This window comes from Microcaecilia unicolor, chromosome 6, assembly GCF_901765095.1.
Source record: "Microcaecilia unicolor chromosome 6, aMicUni1.1, whole genome shotgun sequence".
Taxonomy (NCBI): domain Eukaryota; kingdom Metazoa; phylum Chordata; class Amphibia; order Gymnophiona; family Siphonopidae; genus Microcaecilia; species Microcaecilia unicolor.
Genome location: NC_044036.1, coordinates 33,072,960 through 33,091,925, shown reverse-complemented (window position 1 = coordinate 33,091,925; position 18,966 = coordinate 33,072,960). Strand labels below are relative to the sequence as shown.

The window sequence follows — 18,966 nt, the reverse complement described above, 5'->3', positions numbered from 1 at the left end:
GGGAATACATAAGTACATAAGTATTGCCATACTGGGAAAGACCAAAAGGTCCATCGAGCCCAGCATCCTGTTTCCAACAGTGGCCAATCCAGATCACAAATAACCTGGCAAGATCCCAAAAAAAGTACAAAACATTTTATACTGCTTATCCCAGAAATAGTGGATTTTCCCCAAGTTCATTTAATAACGGTCTATGGACCGTTATTAAAGAGAGAAGGCTGTGGGGCCGGTGCGAGCAGTATGAATCAGTTGCTGCTCACTGCAGGCAAAGATCTGCTGTTTACAAGGTACGCAGGAGGGACAGCTGTTGGGAGTTTTCAGCTGGTGGGGCTTTGGAATCCCTGCCAGCCATAGGAGCCAACTTTTCAAAATTATTGGGGGTGCTAAGCCCAATGGAAATGACCTCTCCCTGAACACATACAAGGAATTTTCCTCAATATTGGGGGTGCTCAAGCACCCACAGCACCCACAGAGTTGGCTCCAATACTCCCAGCCACATCATAGGTGTGCTGCTACTGGGTGGGCCTGGGCCCACCCAGGCCCACCCTTGGCTACACCACTGCCAGGAACAGAATAAAACCAGCATTACAATCACCTATATTTAGGTACAGCAATTAATTTGTGGTTTTAGAGGGCTCACAATTTCCACCTCTAATGTACTTGCTAGACTGGGATTTTGACCTGGATCCCCTTGTTTTTATTGTCCACTACACTGACCACTAGCCTACTCCTTGCTGCTCTGTTGAGTATGTTTGTAATACCAAATGCTGTCATAGCGTCTGGTATCCCGTTTCAGTTCTTATGGGGGTGGGAGGGGGACGGCATCCATTAGGGGATTAAGGAGGAGTCAATCCTTAATTCCTCCAGTGGTCAGCTGGTCAGTCAGAGCACCTTTCTGTAACTTAGATGTGATTAAAACAGGTCTTGCTAAACACGTGCTACTTTTTTGCCATTATCTCTGAAAGATGTTCTAATTTTGGACCTGCCCAACCCCCCCCCCTCCCCTTACTGTTTGGCCAAATTACAGTGAAACGTGTCCAAATTTTGTATTTTGAAAATCATGATTTCGATATTTTTGGCAGATTTCTTTTTTTTTTTTGCCACATCCATGTGCTTGAAAATGAGCCCCACGAGGCTTATTTTTTTGGTGTATAACGTGCATGTGAACAAAGTATTGTATCTGGTTTGCCGTTGAACTTGAAGCCCTTTTTACTAAAATGCAGAAAAGTTTTGAACTGACTACATGTTGGCTGTACAAATTTAATGCACAGCAAGAGCCAAGCCTCTGCGCTAATTGCTGGGGAAATTTCTAGTGCAAGTGCAACAGGACATCACACCGAGTTCAGTTCTTAAAAGATATGTCTACATTAAGGGGCCCTTTCACTAAGCTGAGTAAGTGTCTACACGTGCCCAACACATGCCAAAATGGAGTTACCGCCAGACTACCATGTGGCTCTTCCGGTAATTTCATTTTTGGCATGCTTCCGATACGCGTGTCTGCAAAATATTTTTTATTTTCGGGCGCGCGTACTGGATGTGCACCAAGTGGCATTTGGCATGCATAGGTCATTACCGTGTGAGTCTTTACCACCAGGTCAATGGCTGGTGGTAAGGTTTCAGACCCAAAATGGACGCGTGGCGATTTTCATTTTGCCGTGTGTCCATTTTCGGCAATAAAGGCCTTTTTTTCCAGGCACACTAAAAAATGGATCGGCGTGTGCCCTAAACCTACACTACTGCAAGCCATTTTTCAGCGCGCCTTAGTAAAAGGACCCCTTAGGGCAGTGGTGTGCTGGTAAAATTTTAACAGGCTCTCTCCCCGGTCCACCTCGGCGCCCCCCCCCCCCATCCACCACTGCGCCCCCCCCCCCCATCCACCTCTGCGCCCCCCCCCTAAAATTGCAGAGCTGGCTATAGCCGGTGGGGGGGGGGGGGGGGGGTGGGCAATGCATTACTCTCTCCAGGAAAAAAAAAATTAAATGATCCCAGGTTCCAATCTAATTCATGTTTAATATGGGATAAAATGCCATAAATAAGTAAATAAATATAAACTTTTAACGTTCAGCACCTGATTCTCAAAGTGGACATATTCCAAACACTATAATAAAAATAAAATTATTTTTTTCTACCTTTGTTGTCTGGTGACTTTGTTTCTCTGATCATGCTGGCCCAGTATCTGATTCTGCTGCTATCTGTCCTCTTAACTCCGTTTCCAGGGCTTCCTTTCCATTTATTTCTTTTCTTTCCTCCTTTCTTCTTCATTTCTGGTCCTCCGCAGACTTGACTGTACAGTGGACCCAGCTTCTGCCTATTTTCTCCATCCATGTGCAGTTTCTCTCCTCACTTCCTTTTCCTTCATCTAATCTCCTTCCTCTATCTTCCCTCCATGTCAGCATTTCTTCTCTCTCCCTTCCCTCCATCCATGTCCAGAATTTCTCTTGCCCTTCCTTCCATCCATGTCCTGAAACTCTCCTCTCTCCCCTGCCCCCCTCTGCCCATCCATGCCCAGCATTTCTCTCCCCTGCCCCCCTCTACTCATCCATGCCCAGCATTTCTCTCCCCTCCCCTGCCCTCCCGCTCCCAAACACGTCCAACAATGTCCTTCGCCCCCACCCTCCCCTCTCGCTCCTATCCGTCAGTTTCTCTTACCGCCCTCAAAGCGCCGCTTATTTAAAGCGCTGCTGCCCGTCTTCAGCCTTCCCTGCTTGTTTCGGATGAGTTCTTCCCTCAGTCCCGCCTTCGCGGAAAAAGGAAATGACGTCAGAATGACATCAGAAGGCGGGACTGAGGGAAGAACTCATCCGAAACAAGCAGGGAAGGCTGAAGACGGGCAGCAGCGCTTTAAATAAGCGGCGCTTTGAGGGCGGTAAGAGAAACTGACGGATAGGAGCAAGAGGGGAGGGTGGGGGCGAAGGACATCGTTGGACGTGTTTGGGAGCGGGAGGGGAGGTAAGCATGGCCTGTGATGGCGCCCTCCTGCCATGCTTACCTCCCCTAATGGAGCCGGCTCGCCCCCAACAACAACCGGCTCGCAAGAGCTGTCAAAATTTAACAAGCGGCTCTTGCGAGCCGGAGCGAGCCGGCTCCAGCACACCACTGCCTTAGGGCCTAAAGGGTGCCTATGTGGAGCCTGCTCAATAAAGGAAACTAATCACCTACTTTCCTCTGTACAACACCGGTGTAACCAGGTTATGACCAATGTTGGGCACAAGCATTTTGCCAGTCGCAGAGCTGGTGTAAATGGATGCACCTAGATTGTTGAAAAATACACTTAAATTTATAGTAATACAGACTCCACCTATGTATATATCAATCTTAAACTGCATGCCATTGCGTTTTAGGCACCAGGGTACAGAATGGTGCAGAGCTGAAATATTGTCATCCACGTACACATGTGCCAGTATTCTGGTCATTTACTACTACTACTACTACTATTTAGCATTTCTATAGCGCTACAAGGCATACGCAGCGCTGCACAAACATAGAAGAAAGACAGTCCCTGCTCAAAGAACTATGTAATAAAAGTGAGCCAAGTATAGGACAATCAAGCCATTGTGACATCACTGATGAGGTTGGCTCTTATTGGTGGCCTGAGGCATTATGACATCACAATATCACCTCTGATTACAAGAGACTACTACTACTACTACTATTTAGCATTTCTATAGCTCTACAAGGCATACGCAGCGCTGCACAAACATAGAAGAAAGACAGTCCCTGCTCAAAGAGCTTACAATCTAATAGACAAAAAATAAAGTAATCAAATCAATTAATGTGAACGGGAAGGAAGAGAGGAGGGTAGGTGGAGGCGAGTGGTAACAAGTGGTTACGAGTCAAAAGCAATGTTAAAGAGGTGGGCTTTCAGTCTAGATTTATAGGTGGCCAAGGATGGGGCAAGACGTAGGGGCTCAGGAAGTTTATTCCAGGCGTAGGGTGCAGCGAGCATGTGTTCTAGTGCCTACATGTCATCTTCTTTACAGAATTCCCTACCTCGCCCCCCCCCCCCCCCCCCCCCAATGTGCTTTCCTATGCAGTAGCAGGAGGAGCATTTTGGGTTCATGCTCCAAAGCGGTGCAATTCAAACTGGTGGGCTACTCTGAGAAAACAGCCCAACGGCAGTAGATCTGTGTTTTTTGGGAAAGGATTTTCAGAAGGTGGTACATTTTTTTTTGTCCCAGACACCAATAAAACTGTTGGGTCCAACATTCAGCCAGCAGCAGTCAGCGATGTTTAAGGTACTGACCTCTGTGGACTGAATTTGACCCAGATATTCAATGCCGGGCACAGCGTGGTCTTATTTGGTCACTGGATGTCATTCAAGTGCCAGCTGATATTCTGTACCAGTATTCAGGCAATATCTGGGCAAGTTAGGACTGCGCTTTATTCTGTGGCCCTACTTGTCCAGATCATTATTAATGGTTAGTGCAGCAACCTTTATATTATTACTAGTAAAAGAGGCCCGTTTCAGAGCAAATGAAACGGGCGCTAGCAAGGTTTTCGTCCCCCAACACCCCCCCCCCTCCCTGGCCAACCCCTTCGTTGTTCTGCCGTTGCTCCGCCCCCAATGTCATGACGTTTGACGCAAGGGCGGGGCCCGGAGCAATGTCCCACCCCCCTCCCTGGCCAACCCCTTCGTTGTTCTGCCGTTGCTCCGCCCCCAATGTCATGACGTTTGATGCAAGGGCGGGGCCCGGAGCAATGTCCCACCACTCCCCTCCCTACCTCCCTCCCTGCCAACCCGTTCGTTGTTCTGCCATTGCTTCGCCCTCGAGGGCGGGGCCCGGAGCGATTTTGGTGGCTTCACCACCCCGAACCTTCGAACCTTTTTGAAGAAAGTCAGGGCTTGGCTTCACCACCCCGAACCTTCGAACCTTTTTGAAGAAAGTCAGGGCTTGGCTTCACTGACGTCAGTGTCCTCAGAACGTTGAGGGTGAGTTTTATTATAGTAGATGACCAATAGTCATCTTTGCTCTCTCAAGAATTGTACTTGAAATATATTGTAAATGTGATAAAGAAAAAGAAAGAAACACCGCATGCAGTAGGAAATTACAAAAGTAATTTGTCCTGGCGCTATGGGTACATGCCAGATCTGAAATTACTGCCAAGGGGTAGGCTAGTCTTGTTTTGGCGCATGCTGCATGCCCATAAACCCTACTGTACCTTTGTAAAAGGGCCCCTTACTGAATCCGACCTAATGTGTGAACTGCAGTGTATAATCCACACCCATTCCCCACCCACAACCTGCCTATTTTCTGCCTCATAACAGGAATTGTGTCATCCAAGCAACGCAATAGTTAACTGTATCCACGTGATAACAGCACAAGCTAGCCGCTTAGCACGCTTTTGCGTAAAAGGGCCTATAATGACCCCCTATGGGACAGTCTCGTTTGTTTAAATGTAATTTGTGTTTCTACTTATTTCTTTTGTAGGTTCTCTGTTCCAGCTTTCTGTTTGGCATGACTAGGTAATGTCTGTTGATGGCGGCAGCTTCTCAAAACCTAAACCTGGACAGTCATTGTTTATAATGCAAACACATCGGGGCACTGGTTTTTTTTGGCATTCTTACACCCTTTATTTATCAAAACATTTTTAGGAATAGGGCACTGAAATATCACTAGCTGCAAATTGTAAATCTTTGTCAGTAATCTGACAAAGTCGCCCACCAAGAGGGAAACACTTCAGTTGTGCGACATTCTCGTTCAGAATGTTAAAAAACATCTGTAAGTTGTACTCATGGCAGTTGGCCATTTTTTTCTTTTAAGTGTGAAATGTTTTGGGTCCCTGATTATAGCAGAGTTGCACATTGCCTCAACCCCGCCCCCCCCCCCCCCAACAAACACATTAATTGCACAAATTCCCATCATAATTATGAAGGGTCTAAGCCAAAAGAGGCTGAGAAGGAAGGCCACAGCGAGTGGCGTATTTATTCATGTGTTGCATACCCCTCCCCCCCATGCTTTAAAATCATCTGTGCTCAAGTTAGGAGCATAGCCAAACATCACGGTGGGAGGGGGCCAGAGCCTGAGGTGGGGGGGGGGCACATTTTGGTTTAGAATTAGAAGACACACTTTTTGAGCACAGTTTTGAGTATGAAAGTTTTAGTTTATATGTATATATACAGTGAAACCTCGGTTTTCGTTGACGTCTGTTTCGGATTTCGTTGATTTTTTTCGACTAGAAATTTGTCTGTTTTCGTCGGTTGCCTCGGATTTCGTCAAAAAAGGACGTCCATCTCCCAATTTGTATTGGAAGATGGACGTCCTCCCGATGTTGGGCGTCCTCGTTAATTGCCTTGGTTTTCGTCGGTTTCGGATTTCACCGATCGTGTTCGGATGGATTATTGACGAAAACTGAGGTTTCACTGTGTATTTTTTTTAGATTTGACCACAGCACCTTGAAAGAGCCACGAGTGAAACTTTGACCACAGTTGGTGGGGTCCACAGCATGGTACATGAAGCACTTTTTTGGAAAAACTAAAGTCATTTATTTTTTAACTTGTCAAAAAGAGAAGGGTTGACCAGCAAACTAACGCAGTAGAATAAAGGTTTAATGATTCAAAGTGAGGCGGTTTTTAATGCCAATGACTTGAACTATCCTGAAAAACCTATCACTATATATACACACAGATTATTAGTGAAGGTTGGGTTCTGAGGCTTTTTAACGCTACATATTATTTCAAAATAATCAAGAGATCTTGTGAGATTGTCAGTTACAAGGAGAGCCTTAGGGAAATTGTTTAGAGAGTCTCTTCTTTCCTCTGTGATAATTTTTGTAGAATATATAACTCAACACAAAATCATCAACTATTGTTTACTGGACTAGAATTTATAGCAAAAATATTCTTTAAGGCTCATCGTTCAAGTTCTTTCTGCAAAGTACATCCTCTTGCTTTATTTTTGTTGTTTTTCCTGTAGTGATGAGCCTGACAGTTATGAAGATCATTTAGAACCACAGAGGTCTTTAGGCTCCGTTCACTTGCGTCCCTTCACAGAAGCATGTGAGTGTTAAACCAGAGAATGTCCGTTAGCATTCATTTTGTTTATGTAAATTTGAAAGTGAAACTTGCTAATTTTTTTTCATTAAAGGTATGCGTTTGGTAGTGCACATTCGCTTGCACTAATGGATACTAGCATGTGCTAAGTGCCGCATGGCCTATAGGCAGCGGCATAGCAAGGGCAGGGTGGTGGGGGTGGTCCGCCCCGGGTGCACGCTGCTGGAGGGTGCAGAGAGCAGCCGTGCGCCTGTCGGCTCCGCTGGTTCCCTGCTCCCTCTGCCCCGGAACAGGTTACTTCCTGTTCCGGGGCAGAGGGAGCAGGGAGCCAGTGGAGCCGACAGGTGCGCGGCTGCTCTCTGCACCCTCCAGCAGCCAAGAATGCACCTGGGTGGGGGGCTGGATGCGCCGGGGAGGGGGGTGTCATTGCGCCGTGGGGGGCGGGGGTGTCGTGCTGCACCCGGGGGGGGGTGCGCAGTGGCGATCCGTCCCGGGTGGCAGCCGACCTAGGCTCGCCACTGCCTATAGGTATAAAATAGGACATGCAGCATTTACCACACACTAATCTCCGTTAGCATGCTCTAAGCTTTAGTAAAAGCACTCCTTAATGTGCTCCAGATTTGATTTAACACTTTGATCCTATGAATTAATGTTAAGTCAATTAGTGCATGTCGGAAGCATCCCAACATGCTTTTAGAATTTTCTATTAGAACAAATGTGTGAAATAAGTACTCTGAAAACTGGGGGAAGGGGAAAGCCTAAACTGAACATTTTTTGCCATGTGCACGCCCTTTTCATTTAGTTTCTCTTTTAACAGAAATGAGAAGCGTTATAAAGCATTTGTGTTTCCAATAAGCATCATCATTTCTACATATGATAGCCCTACAATGACATTAGTGTGGGTTTCTGACACATCTAGTCATAGAAATTACATTCTAATACCAACATGTAACCAATATCTCCCTTTGTCTGAGGAGGATAAAGATCTCAAACTACCAGTTGGAACAAATTGCAGAAATATGGAAATGTGGGAGTCGATATTCAGTGATTTTTTTTTATCTGGCCAGAGGTAGCCACTACGTTTTTGCAGCACGTGACCGGTTAGTGATGAACTGAAAACCGGTTATTCTGGGGAGCAGCACTTGGCTGGTTATCACATTTAACTGCCTATGCATTAGCTAACCCTCTCCAAAAGACATTACATGATGTGATACCCGCAAGCGAGCCTTCTCCGGAGTAGCCCCCACACTCTGGAATGCATTGCCTGAAAGGCTCCGCTTAACACAAGACTATCTCTACTTCAACCAAGCCTATAATGGAAGAAGTAACTAACTTGTTAGCCTCACTCACACACAAGGATTGACTCGGGCTGCACATACTGCAGCGGGACATATTTATCCACTCCTACCCTAGCTGAGATAATATTTAACCATCTCTCTGACCTCACGTGCAACTTTCTTCAAATCTATCACCTTACTTTCTAATTCTTCCTACTCTCTTACTCATCTATATGTTACAACTTTGCCTTACCCTTCTCTACCAATTATAATGTTCTATTACATATTGTGTTGTCATTGCAAGTGGGATATATTTAGGGACATAGGGCTCGTGGGTCAATGGTTTTTCCTCCTAGGTTTTGGGTTTTTTTTACATTGACCAGTGAGCACTTGGTCCTTTTTGAATAAAATGGACCAATGATAAAATTAGCTCCAATAATAGCATTGACGCTCACTTAAATATTGAGCAAAGTGTGATCTCTTGGAGACCAGTCAAGCTTGGAAGCATTGAGATCCAATTGGATTAAACTAGTAATTTAGACATCTGCTGGGAGAGCAATACTCAATTACCAACTGGGAAATAGAATAAGGAATTACTACTACTATTTAGCATTTCTATAGCGCTACAAGGCATACGCAGCGCTGCACAAACATAGAAGGAAGACAGTCCCTGCTCAAAGAGCTTACAATCTAATAGATTTAAACCAGTGGTTCCCGTAATTTAGATTGTGTTAAGTAGTTATACCATGCCATATTTTGTATTGTTGAATATTTTTACTGTTGTAATTGCCTATTGCTCATTTTTGATCTATTCTTACTGTACACCGCTTTGAGTGAATTCCTTCAAAAAGACGGTAAATAAATCCTAATAAATAAAATAGTTGCCCAGATATGGCCTGGCGCTGAATTTCTGTGTTTTGTCGCCAGCGGCAGTCAGGAAAATGCTGATATCCAGTGACTTGAATATCAGACCCGTGGTCCTTACATTCTGACTTACCTGTTCAGTTAGCTTTTTAATTTTTTTTTTTTTTTTTACTAAAAACACTGATTTATTTGAATGCAAAAAATATATTTAGCTTTATTTCTCTCCCTATTGGGGGTATATGATACAGCATTGCTAATTTTATCAATGGACTTCACCACAGTATATGAAGAATGACAGTTACCGGGTTCTAGTTTTGCTTTTGTACAGTAGCACTGCCTGTTGTGTACAATCTTCTTGCATTGCCTCCCTATCCAGACGCGTGTACGTGGGTTCTTTTTTCTTTGACTCACCTTTTACAAATGAGCGAATACCTGTGTTTCTGATACTTTCAGCTGAACGCTGGGAGGTTACACTAATCTAAGGAGCTCATGAAGTACCGTCATGGGTCACCCCTGTTGAAATGCCAGGTTTTCATGTTACGTAGCACTGAACTCGGTCACGGAGACATACCCTACCGACCCCTCCTAAATGCCTGATCTCTGCAACGCAACAAAAGTAAAGTACGTAATGGACATAACACAACTCTTCCACTGACTGTTCCACATAATCACAACATCACTTTGTATTTATTCACACCGGAGTAAGCGAATGCCTCTCCGGTACTATGTGAGCCACATTGAGCCTGTAAATAGGTGGGAAAATGTGGGCTACAAATATAACAAATAACTACAATCAATTTGCACGAGAGATCAATGAACTGCTATTCTGCACTGAACATACATTTGTCAAGTTATACACTTCAACATGTGGTTTGTATAGTAAAATTGTGATTTCAACTGATATCTTTTTTTGTGGCGTTCCTAGGGGGGCTGACAACCGGGGCGGATCGCCGATGCGCCCCGGCCCCCGGGTGCACGCCACTGGGGGGGTGCTACGCGCCGGTCACCGTTCGTTTCCATGCTCCCTCTGCCCCGGAAGTAACCTGTTCCGGGGCAGAGGGAGCATGGAAACGAACGAAGCTGACCGGCGCATGGCACACCCCAGCGGCGTGCATCCGGGGCAGACCGCCCCCACCACCCCCCCCCCCCTTGGTACGCCACTGCACCTATATCAGATGGTGGAAAAGTATCATTTTTTTTTCTCTCTGTTTTTCTAGCTACTTATGAAACTGACATACCAGGCAATGAGGTAATACCTTGCATTTTACATATTAAGAAGTCTAATTTGTGTTTGTTAAATAATACCCATCAAGTATGTATGAGATTCCATCAAGCTTATGTTTTCAGACTGACTGCGCATATCTTGATTTGAACACTGGATGGGAGCTACTGACAGGCAAAGCACAATTATTGTGTGCTGGTGGTATTGTATAAGGGTGAATGAATCTTATGTGCCCCCAGTTTACATCTGTGAATATTTGCTTTTAATTTACTCGGATAATTAGAGTCAACTTCCACTCAATTTGAACCTGCCTGCATCTTCTTAGGTTAAATAAGCCCTATGAACCATTTTATGATTATAAGGATATGACAGCTAGCAAATTGAAAAGCCCACCTGTACTTCGCAGCCAGCTGGTGGTGGCCAAGTTCACTCAGGCTATTTTACCCAGGCAGATTACTTTAAAAATTGCCCTATCAACTCACTAAAGAGCCTGTTTCTCAACTTACAATAACATATGTTGATGTGTATTGTAGTGGAGATTGGAGAAGTAACTTATGGTCAGTGCAACAAATCCGCACAGAAATCATTTTTGCCTAAGCGTATTTCTATAAGATTTAAGCGTTGCTATCCCAGTGCCTAAAACTATGTGCATCCATTTACATCAACGAAAATGTGGTCTAAATCACTGCACATAGGTTTACACAGACTGGGCCATATTCTATAACAACACATGTAAATTTAGGAACTCCCACGAAACGCCATTTCCCCGCCCACAACTAAGCCCCTTTTGAACTGCGTACTTTAGAATGTAGGGGCTCTTCATTATAGCATACAGTTAGCGAGTTATGCATATAATTTCTAATCATTGACAATTAGTGCTCATTATTGCTTAAGTGCTGTTAACAATGCTGATTGGTTCATTAAGCCAATTAAGTTACAAGCATTGTTATGGAATACGCTTAGATTTAGGTGTGGAACACTAGGCGTGATATGTAGAATCCGGCAGCTAATGTGTAAACCACAGAAAGTCGTCATATCAAATTCCATCCCCATTGCCCTTTCCCTATCCTCATTGAGATTAATAACTTACCAGGGCTGGCCCAAGGCAAGATGCCGCCTGAGGCGGAGCTAATATGTTGCCCCCCCAGGTGTTTTACCTTGTCACAGTGACATTCCAATCCCAGCAGCGGCAGCGATCCCATACGCTGGCCTTCTGCCGCGGCACCTGCCTCTTCCCTTTACTGCGGCTGCCTGAGCATCTGACGAAACAGGAAGTTACTTCAGAGAGGCGGCCACAATAAAGGGAAGAGGCGGGTGCCGGCAGTGGTAGGGCAGCGTACGGAAATTACTGCTGGGTTTGGAAAGTCACTGTCACGAGGTAAAATGCTGCGAAGTCATCCCCCACAATGCCGCTCCTGAAGAGTGCCACCTGAGGCCCCCGCCTCAGGTGGCCTAATGGTCAGGCCGCCCTGTAACTTAATCTAATGTGGCGTTACCATATAGTATCATCAACTTGCAATAATACATAAACAGACACTTACTCCCGGAATCTATATAGGTTGCCCAAAGTTGGCCGTGCGAATTTGGACACAGATCCCAGATCCACGCATAAACTAATTTGTTAATGAGCTGTTAATAATTGCTGTTAATTTGCAATCTTTTGGGTTTATGTGCAGATCTGCCCTGCACCCTATTCTATAAAATGTGCGCCTAAATTTTATAGCACACAACTCAAAAGGCGGCATGGCCATGGGAGGGGCATGGGTGGATCAGGGATCGTCCCAGAAATTTGCATGCAGTGGAAGCAGTGCATGAAAATCTCTCTCATGAATATTCATTGTGGATATCCTGAAAACGTGACTGGCTGGGGTGCCTCCAGGACCCAGGTTTGGGAACTAGAATAGCACCCTAGTGCTGGGATCCACGCCCAAAAGGTTTACACCAACTGAAACCTGTTGTAAATCCTCATGTGTTAAGTTAGGCAGGGATCCCCTGAATTCTTTAGTGAACGCCCCTGACCCACCCATGGCCCTCCTATGGCCACACTTCTTTTCAGTTGCATACTAACAAATTTGTATTTGCATCTTTATGTATGATAGCACTTAGCAAGATGCATGTGCAGATCCTAATTGGCGCCAATTAAACTGCTAGTTATTGACTCGTTACTCAATTTAAATTGCATGAGCAAACTGGGTGTATGCCCAGATTTGCATGCACAATTTTAGGTGCCATATATAGAATTGGGGATATATCTCAGAAAGCGTGTAGCTTGCAGGTGGGCAGCGTTTGGGTGGAGTTTCCAGTGAGGTGCAAAGTTAAGGCATCATAACTTATAGAATACTAAAACTTGTGTATCTCTAGGACATGTGTGCATACACGTCAGCTCTTTTGCTGGTGTTACTGCTTGTGCCTAAGTACATATGAGCGTTTATATCCAGGTACCCTAAATATAAATGCACCATTATAGAATTGTCTATCCAGTCTGCCCAACAAGATAAACCTCATTGTATGAGCTACCTTTTATGTATACCTGGCCTTGATTTGTCCTTGCCATTTTCAGGGCATAAACCATAGAAGTCTGCCCAGCACTAGCTATGCTTCCCAATTTCCGGTGTTGCCACCCAATCTCCGCTAAGCTTCTGTGGATCCGTTCCTTCTGAACAGGATTCCTTTGTGTTTATCCCACGCATTTTTGAGTTCCGTTACCGTCTTCATCTCCACCACATCCCGCGACAGGGCATTCCAAGTTTCCACTACCATTGATCCCCATTAAGGATAATTTTATATCAGTCTGCCTAATTTTGTAAAATCTTTTCAATGTGCTGTACTTTATGGTCATTAATTTGTTAAAATCATGTTCTTAATTCTAACTTAAATTCACCTGTAATTTTTTGTTTCTATTTGTTTTTTCTGTAGGGTTCTCAATCAAGTTTTCTTTTTGGTGTGAATAGGTAACTTCTTGTTATGACAGCATTTCAGGTCCTAAACTTGAATGGACAAATGTTCATGATAGAGAGACACAGTATAGCTTAGATGAGTTTGTACTATTTAAACCAAGACCGGCTGATAGTCTGTGAGTTAACCGGCCGGGAATGGCCGCCAACTAGTTAACTCCTCTCGGTGGATAAATGGTCATTTTCAGCAGTATTTAACTGGTTATCACTGCCGAAAATAAAGCCGGTGATGTTGGGGGCTTTCCAGCGGCTTAGCCAGTTAAGTCTCGATATTCAGAAGTTAACCAGCGAGGTTTTGCAGCCAAATAAGGCTACATAAAAAGCAGGCCTATCTTTGCCTGCTAAGCCTTAACTGGTTAAGTCTGAATATCGATTTAACTGGTCACGCCCTAACCAGCACTGAAAAATCAGGTTATTCATTGTCGGTTGCTGTAACGGCCCGGCATTGAACATCCAGGTTGAACACCAGCAGCGGGCAGTGAACGCGCTGCCTGCCACTGGCTGAATATTGGGGTGGAGTTTAGCTGCACTTCACTAACCTGATGGAGAGAGGATAATTCTGAAAAGATACTGTTTTATTGGATTAACTCACCCCCTCACGATCAGAAGCAAATGCCGGCACTAGAGGTTGTTAGCGCTATACTAGCGCCTGCGTTTGCTACCGCCCCATGATCAGAGTCCCCAAGCGCATGAAACAACGTGCTCGTGGGCTCTGAATGGAACTAGCATGCAAATGCATGTAAAACAGGGCTCTTAGTTCAAATAGCATGCAAATGCATGCTAAACCTATTCATCCCCAATGATCAGCGCGCCAAAGATTGGGTCGCTGGCTGCGGCAAACCCTACGCCAGCTCTGAGTTTCTCCCTTATATGGTGTGAAGCCCCGCCAGTGCATCCCATGATACACTGGTCAGGGCTGGGCTCTGCCATTTTGCAGGCGGTGCGTCGAAGGAAGAGGAGAGAAGGCAGGCTACCTCTCTCCTTCAACTCAAGGTGGGGGCATTGACACTGGACCACCAGGGACCCATTGCTAATGCTGGGGGGTTTTGGGGGGGGCTGGAGACCTACTGGATCTCCAGCCCTCCCTGAACTGTGTCGGAGAGTGTTGGGGGGGTCGGGGGGACCGGAGGTCCAGCAGACCTCCAAACTCCCTGTCGTTCCGGGGGGGGGGGGGGGGGGGGGATGTCGGTATCCCACTGGGCCACCAGGGACTTTTTAGAAATGCTGAGGGGAGTTAGGGGAGGCTGGAGACCTGCTGGACCTCTATCCCCCATTTTGTATCACCTGCATCTTGGTTGTTGACATTTTGTGACTCATTTTTGAAAGAAAAAAATGTTTAAAAAGTGGCATAAAGCATCATTTGGATGTTTTGCTTGCCAAGACATTCAAATCACTATTTTTGAAACCTATTTTGCAGACATTTATCTATGCATTTCATCTGCATTTCATAAGGGGACATGCCAGGGATGTGTTGGGCATTCCTAGTACTTAGATATTTTTCTGCCATAATGGAACAGAAAAAAAACGTCCAGGACTAAAGCTAAGATGTTTTGAGCTGGACCTGGTTTAATAACGGCTAAGCCACAAAAAAATGCCCTAAATGACCAGATGACCACTGGAGGAATAAAGAAATTGCCCCCTTACTCCCCCAGATGTCACTGACCCCTTCCCACCCCCCAAAGATGTGAAGTAAACAGTACATACCAGTCTCTGTGTCAGCTTCAGATGTTATGGCCAGTCCTATTACAGCAGCAAGGAGGTCCCTGGAGTAGCTTAGTGGTCGGTGCAGTACACTTTGGAGAAGGAGACCCAGGCCCATAATCCACTCGGCTACACTTGTGGTGGAAAGTGCCAGCCCTCCAAAACCCACCAAAAACCTACTGTACCCATATATAGGTGACAACTGAGACATAAGGGCTATTACAGCGGTATACAGTTGGGTACAGTAGGATTTTGGTAGGTTTTGGAGGGCTCCCCATACAATATAAGGGGGTAACAGGTGTGTACCTGGAAGCTTTTATGTGAAGTCCACTGCAGTGCCCCCTAGGGAGCCCCACTGCTCTGCTGGAATGTCTATATGGCAAGTCTACTAAGAATGCTGGTTCTTCTTACATCCCAGCAGTGACGTAGCCACAGGTGGGCCTGGGTGGGCCAGGGCTCATGCCCACCCAACAGTAGCACACGTTTAGAGGTAGCTGGTGGGGATCCCAAGCTCCGCCAGCTGAAGACATCCCCCTGATAGTAATTAAAACACTGCTCTCCACGATACTGGCACTTGTGCATGCTCAGTTTTCAGCGCATGCCTACTGCAGACTGCTAAGGTCGAAAGAAGCGTTTTCCCGCCAGCTCAGATATTTTTCTGGTGGGGGTTGGGAAGAACACTTGGTGCCCACCCATTTCTTGCCTAGGCCCACCCAAAATCTGTTGTCTGGCTACGCCCCTGCATCCCAGTGGCTTGATTTTGTGCATTTTTCAGTTGGATGGGGTTTTTTTTCTGAAAATGGACCAAAAGGATAAACACACACAGAACAAAAACATATAACAAGTGGCTATTTTTGAAAAAAAAAAAAAAAAGATATTTTGCTTGTTTCAAAAATCGCTGTATTCGCTATTCAGATGCTGGACATTTTGAGCAAAACATCCAAAGTCGGATGTAGACTTTATATTGAAAATGTCCCTCTTTTTCTGCAACTTATGTCCAGTTCTGCTTTGCTGGAGAGAGAAATGGAGAGGAGGGTAGATGTGTGTACGCTGCAGGGGCGTATCTGAACTGCGGCGGTAGGGGGGGCCAGGGCCAGAGTGAGGGGGCACATTATAGCCCCCCCCCCCCCGCCGCCGCCGCCGCTGCCATTGCCGATCCCCCTCCCCCCAGCTGCTACCATTTCCAACCCTCCCCCTCCGTTGCTTGCCTACCTTCGCTGGCGGGGGACCCCAACCCCCGCCAGCCGAGGTCCGCGTCCTCCTGCCGCTGCCTCTGCCGGCTGCCTTTGGTCCTTTCATTTGTCCATTGAAGCTGGCGCCGACGAAAGTTTCTTTTGACTCTGACGTCGCTGCACGTTGTACGTGCAGGACGTCAGACTCAGAAACATTTTCTGAGCCTGACGTCCTGCACGTACAACGTGCAGCGACGTCAGACTCAAAAGAAACTTTCGTCGGCGCCAGCTTCAATGGACAAATGAAAGGACCAAAGGCAGCCGGCAGCGGCAGGAGGACGCGGACCTCGGCTGGCGGGGGTTGGGGTCCCCCGCCAGCGAAGGTAGGCGAGCAACGGAGGGGGAGGGTTGGCAGCGGTAGGGGGGTCCAGGGCGAAATCTGCGGGGGCCCAGGCCCCTGAGGCCCCACGCAGATACGCCCCTGGTACGCTGTATAGTCTACGAAATGTTTTTCAAAAACAAATATTCTCTCTCAGTATTCTGAACCCAGAATTTAAACCTCTTGACGTTTTTAGACCTGAAAAGACCGATACAGGGGTGAGATGGAAAAAACAAAAAATACAGAAAGATGAACATCTTTCAAAGGCAAAAGACAAAAAGGAAAATGAACTAAAGAAAAATTCAAGGTAAAAATATTTTATCATCTGTTTATATATAGTTTGAATTCTAGGGTTTTTTATTCAGTTTATATTCTTGCAGTTGCAAAACATCCTTTTACCTTCATAGTAACTACAATAGAGCTCAGAGTGTATTCTGCATGGTTGGGACCAAGGACAGTCTGGATAATGTAATTTTCTGAATAATGGGAGTTTTCTCGTGTAAAGAATTGTTCAGAATGGGATGTTTTTGTTTTTAGGTATCTTGACAATTTTGAAGAAAGCCAGTTTTCATTGAATTGAGCTTTTCCCAGCTAATGAATTAAGACTGAAGAATGTGATATTTTCTAGATAACTTTCTGGTTAATATTTGCAGTGCGTTATCTGAAGATCTAAGAGTAGTGTATGTTTTAAAGACTATGGGCCCCTTTTACCAAGCTGTGGCAAACGGGGGCTGGTGCTGGCATCGTGTGTAAAACATGCGCCGAGGCCCCCTTTTTCTGCAGCTGGTAAAACGGAAGTCTCACCTTCCCGCAGGAAATGGCTGCGCAGCAAGTAAAGCACTTGCCGTGCGGCCATTTCAGGGGGGACTCCTTACTGCCACCAATTGAGGTGGTGGTGGTAAGGGCTCCTGCATTAATCCAGCAGTAACCATGCAGCCAGCGGCACTGCCCGATTTCTGCCGGGTACACTCCAGCGCTGCAAAAATAAATAAATATTTGTAGTACCGGAAATGATGGCGTACTAGGGGTAGGAAGTACCACCGGCCTCTGTGGTAGCCCAGCGGTACTTCCTGTATAGCACTGGCGTAGCTAGGTGGGGGCCTGGGCCCCCGTAGATTTGGCCCTGGACCCCCCCTGCCAACGACCTTCTCGACCCGCCAACCCGCCGTCGCTGTCGCCTACCTGTCCTGGCAGGGGACCCCAACCCCCGCCAGCCGAGGTCCTCTTCTTCCAGCGCAAGGCTTCGTTCTGTTTCTTTGAGTCTGACGTCAGACTTCAGAGCTGTGAACTGCTTGAGTTTTCAGGATTCCCATAATGAATATAGACGAGATAGATTAGCATACCCACTCCCTTCCTCATATGTAATCTCGTGTGTATTCATTTGGGAAATCACATACATTTGACCGGTTTATAGGCCTCAAGGACTGAACTTGTGCACCTGATGTAGGGTTTGGCAGCTTTTGGTGCCAAAAAATGCAAATCCAAGAGAGTGGTGTTTAGTATGGGAGGTGGTGACTTTTTTTTTGTTTATCAGATGTTGGGAGCCCCAAATCTCAAGGTAACCTGAAAGTATATGCATGAAATAGTTTGCATACGCATTGGCTGAATAGTGTATATAGTATATAAATCTTTTCATGCATATTCATCTAGGTTATACTGAAATTCTGTGGCTTTTTTTTTTTTTTTTTTAGAATTACTTTGATAAATATAAATGAAATTGTTGCCCCCCTGTGTGGTACATCAATGTAGTAGGCCATTTGTATACATGGACAGGCCAAGATCATGCACTGAATTTGATTGTCTTATGTAGTCTTAAGTATCCTTTTATAGATTACAGGATTTGAAAGAATACTATACAAAGCACAAATTAATGAAGATTGCAAAGCAGGAAAGGATATGCTGCCACTGAAGCAAGGTGACACAGTTGACATCATCCAAATTACTAGTTGTCCTAGTGGAAAGTGGCTGGCAAAAGATGAGAACGGAAACGGTGAGTATGGTTTCTTGCATCACGCTTATGAGTTGGAGGGGTGGAATCTGTCCATGGAATTGATATGATGATCCTAAGGACACCTACGTGGCTAATAATTCTGGAACCACAATAAGGTCCACAAAACATGGTACTACAAAGGGAAATGGGACTTGATATACCGCCTTTCTGAGGTTTTTGCAACTACATTCAAAGTGGTTTACAAATGTTCAGGTACTTATTTTGTATCAGGGGCAATGGAGGGTTAAGTGAGTTGCCCAGAGTCAGAAGGAGCTGCAGTGGGAATCGAACTCAGTTCCCCAGGATCAAAGTCCACTGCACTGACCACTAGGCTACTCCTCCACTCCTCCTCCACAGAAAGAAAGAATATTGACAAGGCAAGTTTATTGCTCTTCCCGTTTCATATTAATGTCTTC

At 45.6% G+C, this 18,966-nt stretch overlaps 1 protein-coding gene across 1 annotated transcript in view; it reads left to right on the top strand.

Moving 5' to 3' along the window:
• The window catches only part of FYB2 (FYN binding protein 2), a 102,228-nt gene that overhangs the window by 38,298 nt on the left and 44,964 nt on the right, over positions 1-18,966 (top strand). Inside the window, exons 7-14 of the mRNA XM_030205638.1 lie at positions 5,430-5,464; positions 6,915-7,001; positions 7,657-7,661; positions 10,350-10,381; positions 13,271-13,305; positions 16,757-16,867; positions 16,968-17,028; positions 18,391-18,550. Of these exons, the coding sequence (XP_030061498.1) occupies positions 5,430-5,464; positions 6,915-7,001; positions 7,657-7,661; positions 10,350-10,381; positions 13,271-13,305; positions 16,757-16,867; positions 16,968-17,028; positions 18,391-18,550 (526 nt within the window). The remainder of the gene's footprint in view (positions 1-5,429; positions 5,465-6,914; positions 7,002-7,656; positions 7,662-10,349; positions 10,382-13,270; positions 13,306-16,756; positions 16,868-16,967; positions 17,029-18,390; positions 18,551-18,966) is intronic.